The sequence below is a fragment of the Pagrus pagrus genome (genome assembly GCF_965226575.1).
Source record: "Pagrus pagrus genome assembly, chromosome: 19".
NCBI lineage: Eukaryota > Metazoa > Chordata > Actinopteri > Spariformes > Sparidae > Pagrus > Pagrus pagrus.
Window position 1 is genome coordinate 5,446,786 of NC_140203.1, and position 5,005 is coordinate 5,451,790.

A 5,005-nucleotide genomic window follows, 5' to 3' on the forward strand; every position below is an offset into this window, starting at 1 on the left:
ACAGGTGTTTATTTATTTTATTTGCCATTATTTTTATATTTTTATGCACAAAACATTTAAGTCTGAGTATTTTTTTCCCCCCTGCATCTTTAAAAATATTAAAAATTAAAAACGCACATGCGCTCTCCTGCCGCCTCACACTCGTAACTAAGCTTAAATAAATACAACGGTTTTCAAAATATCCGCTTCGATCCCACACCAGCAATTAGACTTTCCTAAAGATGTTTTTTTTTCTCTTTCTTCCAACTTCTATTTTTTGCGCAAAAAACACCGGGCTGGAATAAAAAGCTTGAGCTCAGTGCGGACTGCAGGCCACCATGAATGACCACTAAAAAGGATGTAGGCCACACCAAACTTTTTTTTTTTTTTTCCTTTAAACCACTCACAGTTAATTTTCAAAGACCCTTTTTTTTTGTTGTTGTTATTTAATTTTTTCTCTCTCTTCTCATTCGCCTCGGTGACGTCTCCTCCCCATGTGACCAGGGCGGCGGTATAAACACCGAGGCAAGGTCCGCCCCCTCCGTGAGTCAAGGTTTGGACCTTTTGCAGGTTTCCCGGCACATTTCTCAGCCTGGCATCGACGGGGCCGCTCGTCAGTGGGGCGATTTAAAACGATCACCCTCGCAAACATATGGAAATAGCGAGAAAACAGGGGGACATCTCTCTCTCGGCGACACGTGCTCCTCTCCTCTCCCCCCTCCTCGTAGGAGTTGTTGAAGAGGGAGGGCAGGGCAGCCTGCGCGTCTCATCGTCTTCCTCATCTGGCGTCGGGAGGGCACAGCCGTGTGTGTGAGCCATGACTCTGAGCTCAGAGATGTCGGATGCCTCCATCCTTTCGGAAGAGACCGACATAGACGTGGTCGGGGAAGGGGAGGATGGGGACAACCAGACGCGCTCCTACGTGGACGAGGTGGCACAGATGCACGACGGCATCCTCCTGGACGGCTCTCCTCCTCCGTGCCTGGACAGCTCCACCTCCTCGAGGGATGCCTACAAGCCGGCGGGCAAGAACACCCTGGTGAAGCCCCCTTACTCCTACATCGCCTTAATCACCATGGCCATCCTGCAGAGTCCCAAGAAGAGGCTCACCCTCAGCGAGATCTGCGACTTCATCAGCAACCGCTTCCCGTACTACAGGGAGAAGTTCCCGGCCTGGCAGAACTCCATCCGGCACAACTTATCCCTCAATGACTGCTTCGTGAAGATACCGAGGGAGCCCGGGAACCCTGGGAAGGGCAACTACTGGACCTTGGACCCGGAGTCTGCTGATATGTTTGATAACGGGAGCTTTCTGAGGCGGAGGAAACGCTTCAAGCGGCAGCAGGCGCAGGACCTGCTGCGGGAACACAACAGCTTTATCCCCGCCGCCGCTGCGTACGGCTACGGACCGTACGGCTGCGGAGGATACGGCATCCAGCTCCAGTCCTACCACACACACTCTGCACTTTTTGCTTTCCAGCAGCAGCAGCAGCAACAGCAACAGCAGCAGCAGCACTCCAGGCATTCACACTCACACACGGGAACCATTATCCCCGCGCCGTCTTTGATGCCCACCACCACGGACTTAGCCCGGAGTAGGTTTTACCCGCAGCTCAGCTCCAGTCTGGGCTCAGCCAGCGTGCAGGCTGCAGCCCCGGCGCAGAAGTCCAGCTCTCCGGTGCAGCGGTCCCCCTTCTCCATAGAGAGTATCATCGGAGGGTCACTGAGCCCCTCCAGGACTTCTCCGGTCGTTGTCCCGGTCATACCGTCCTCTCTGGGGCCTGCAGCGGCCGGCCAGCCGCAGAGCGTCCACCCCGGAGCTGCTTTACACCCGGTTGAAAACTTTCCCAACAGAGCTGTCTCCGGCTCCAGCGGCTGTTAAATGACTCAGAACTTTTTCTCAAGAAACTTTTTTAAAAAACAAAAGAGACAAAAAACGCCCCTCTTTGAAGGTAGGATTATTTTTGTATGTTTGTTTGATAGCACGCAGCTGAATGACGGACATAAACACTATCTGTGCCTAATGTTCATGCTGTTTTTTTCTTTAAAAAAAAAAGATATATTTATGTTCATTTCTTTCAGTGAGAATCAGACTTTTTTTTTTTTTTTTTTTGGACCACCAACTTTTCCTTGTATTTTCCCATAATTCGTTCCCAGTCACTGTTTAGGGCGTCTCAGGATATAACGACTTAATGGACAGGTTATAAATGATCACATGTTTAATAATAATAATAATGATAATGAAAAAAAATAGGCTAATAATGTATTTGTGTCAAACACATCCATGTTTTTTTTATTAGTTTGGCAAATCAAAACTTTTTTTTAAAACAGTTTTGATTTTGAACTTTGTATTAAAACAACACAGAGAGCGAAGTCATACATTTATAATAATAATATGCAGTGTGTGTTTATTTCAGTAATAAAAAAAACATTGTACATTTTTTTTTTTTTTGGGGGGGCAAGTATTGTGTAATTGAGGTGTGATATTTTTACACGGTTTTGTTTTTTCAACCAGAATAAATTTCGTTTTGCAGAAAAAAAAGAAGAAAAAAAAGGAAATGTTTGGAAATAAATTTATTAAATAAATAACAGGAGCCTCCTGGGCCTTTACTGCCACCTCGGGGTTCACACTGAGGAGGGGAACATGCTGAATAATGTCGCCAAAAACTTAAAAATTCAAAGTGTTGGTAACTTTTATGGGTCTTAAGTCACATCCATCCAAACAGGCCACAGGTTGAAAGGTGTGTGGTTTTGGTTAGAGGTGAAAAGTGACCAAAAAAGAGGAACTTTACCCATCCTGTGATAAAACAGTATTCAGATGGCACCCACTCTCTTGTTATCAGTGTTGGAACATGCGCACATGAGTCCTGCGTGTCCACCTGACCTCTCTCACACTCATCCTCGTAATTACGGTGAGCGGACAGGAGGGTGTCAGCGGGGTGACACCGGGGGTATTCCTGCCTGCTTCAGGTCGCTGATTACACCGGTGCTGCTGTCAGACAGCTGGCCCAAACGCTCCTCGTCCGATATTTCATTATGTGCTCTTATGTGACGGGGTTTTTTATTATTACGCACAGGAAAATGAGATGTTGTGGTGCGTGGCGCCACAGGGTGGGACAGAGATGTGGAGGAGGTTAAAATCACCTTCACCCACTCAGCGTTTTTTTTTTTTTTTTTTTTTTTTTAGTGTTTACTCACCTTTAATTCTGGCCTTTTGTTGCCCCACATTGGAAGCAGCGTGACATTTGTGATATGCAAGCAGCCGGTGGCACAGAAGGCCGAGTGGAGTGCAGCTTTTTACGCATAAACACAGAGAAATGAGCAGATAATTAGAGCCTGTGAGGAGCTGAAGTAAGACCTCTACTTAATATTTGTCAAACTTCTTCCTTTCAGCACCTGTGTTTGCGTGTGCCAGACCCCTCTTCCCCTTTAATTCTTCATGAGCTCTGCATGTATGTATGTATGTAGGCGAGCCCCCTCGTACTGTACAGCCGCGCTGCTTCCGTGACTGGATGTGTGCGCCCGGCCGGCTGCGTGTGTCTGCCTCCCCTGATTCAAAGCAACGTGTGTGTGTGCGCGCGTCTCTGTGTGTATGTGTGTAGTAGATGGCTAAATTGGTGCAGCGCTTAGAGCCAGTTCACTAGGCCACGGGAGGACAGCTATTGCGTGATGATGTAACACGCAATGAGAGACAGACAGGCGCACGCACGCACACACACACACGCTGGAGAGAAAGAGGGAGAGTAGCAGGAGGGAAGGAGGTCAGTTGTACTGTATGGGCTTGTTTACAAATAGAGAAGGTTAAACAGGGGAAAGGCGAGAATAATTCATCCAATAAGACGCGTTATAATACAGGCTGGACTGTCAAAATAAGAGTCCTGCAGGGGTTTAACATTGTGCGTAATGTATTGTGTTTTTATGGCATCAGTCTGGGTACACACTGCAAATTGACACACTAAATATTGAGTATTAAGCTTCTTATATTATTTAATATTGGATACTTTCCCAAACACTTTAGTGTTTTATCCGGTTTGGAGTGAGAACGTGTTGGTTTCATCTCCAATATCTGTCCATATGGTGCGTTTACGGCCCTGTGATATTCTGTAGGAGTTCCCCAGTGGAGAAAAACCCAACCTAGAGTTAATCCCGCCGTCTTTATAACCTTTGTTATCTGTGCGTAATTGCTGATTTGGTCAAATATTCGTTGGGGGTCGATGATGCTACTACGCACGCGTCCAAACGTATAGGCCAGACTATCCCGGGCTCTAAATAATTTACAAACCTCGTTTGCGAGACAGTTTTTTCATTCATACCAAGCGTCCAAAACATCACGATGGGGTGAAGAATGGAGGTGTTTGAAATAGTCAAGCTCGCTTCTTTATGGCTCTCAGGCCTCGTCTGTGTGATAATGTGTTTTTATGTAGACGTGGTAATCTGCCATTTTGACCAGTCGCTCTTTAACAAAAAAAAAAAGAAAAGATGCAGCTCAAGATACTTCCTGGTTTAATTCAGGTTTTAAAAAAAGACGCAACACAGAAAAATAGAATAAACGCATGCGCAATTGGCGATCGGTGACGGATCTATCTATCTATCTATCTATGGTACAGGCTGAAAGCTTTGGTGCACTAGTTGAGATGATTATTAAAGTGGTGTAGTGCAGTTAAAGGGTAAAAACACATTTCCGGGGTGCTCCAGCAGTTGACCCGTCTCATAGCCTGAATAACAAACGTATAAATCTCGAACTTAAAGGTGCAGTATGCAGTTTTGTGAGAGACATTTTAATCTGAAGGAACACAATTTGCTGTGTTACTGTTTTTATTTGCAGGACCCTTCACACAGTTTCAATTTATTTTCCAAAACTACGTAGTGCACCTTTAACAGCATCTTTCTCTGATTTTCTTTCAGAGAAAAAGTCGCCCTATACTCAATTATTTATCACTTAAATAGCATTATTTATTTCATTATTATTACTATAAATACTTAGTAGTAACATTAAGTATCATTCAAACCTACAAAGTGCTCTAAA

The 5,005-nt window shown here is 45.3% G+C and overlaps 1 protein-coding gene across 1 annotated transcript; it reads left to right on the top strand.

The window, feature by feature from the left end:
• Positions 1-264: 264 nt before the first annotated feature.
• foxd1 (forkhead box D1) lies at positions 265-2,559 on the top strand. Its single transcript, XM_084384033.1, has 2 exons — positions 265-339; positions 484-2,559. The coding sequence occupies exon 2, from the start codon at positions 797-799 to the stop codon at positions 1,859-1,861; it is 1,065 nt and encodes a 354-aa protein (XP_084240159.1). The 5' UTR covers positions 265-339; positions 484-796; the 3' UTR covers positions 1,862-2,559.
• Positions 2,560-5,005: the final 2,446 nt, after the last annotated feature.

What these genes read in the sequence shown, in the direction of transcription:
- foxd1 (XM_084384033.1), top strand. Translation starts at nt 797, where the DNA reads ATGACTCTGAGCTCAGAGATGTCGGATGCCTCCATCCTTTCGGAAGAG.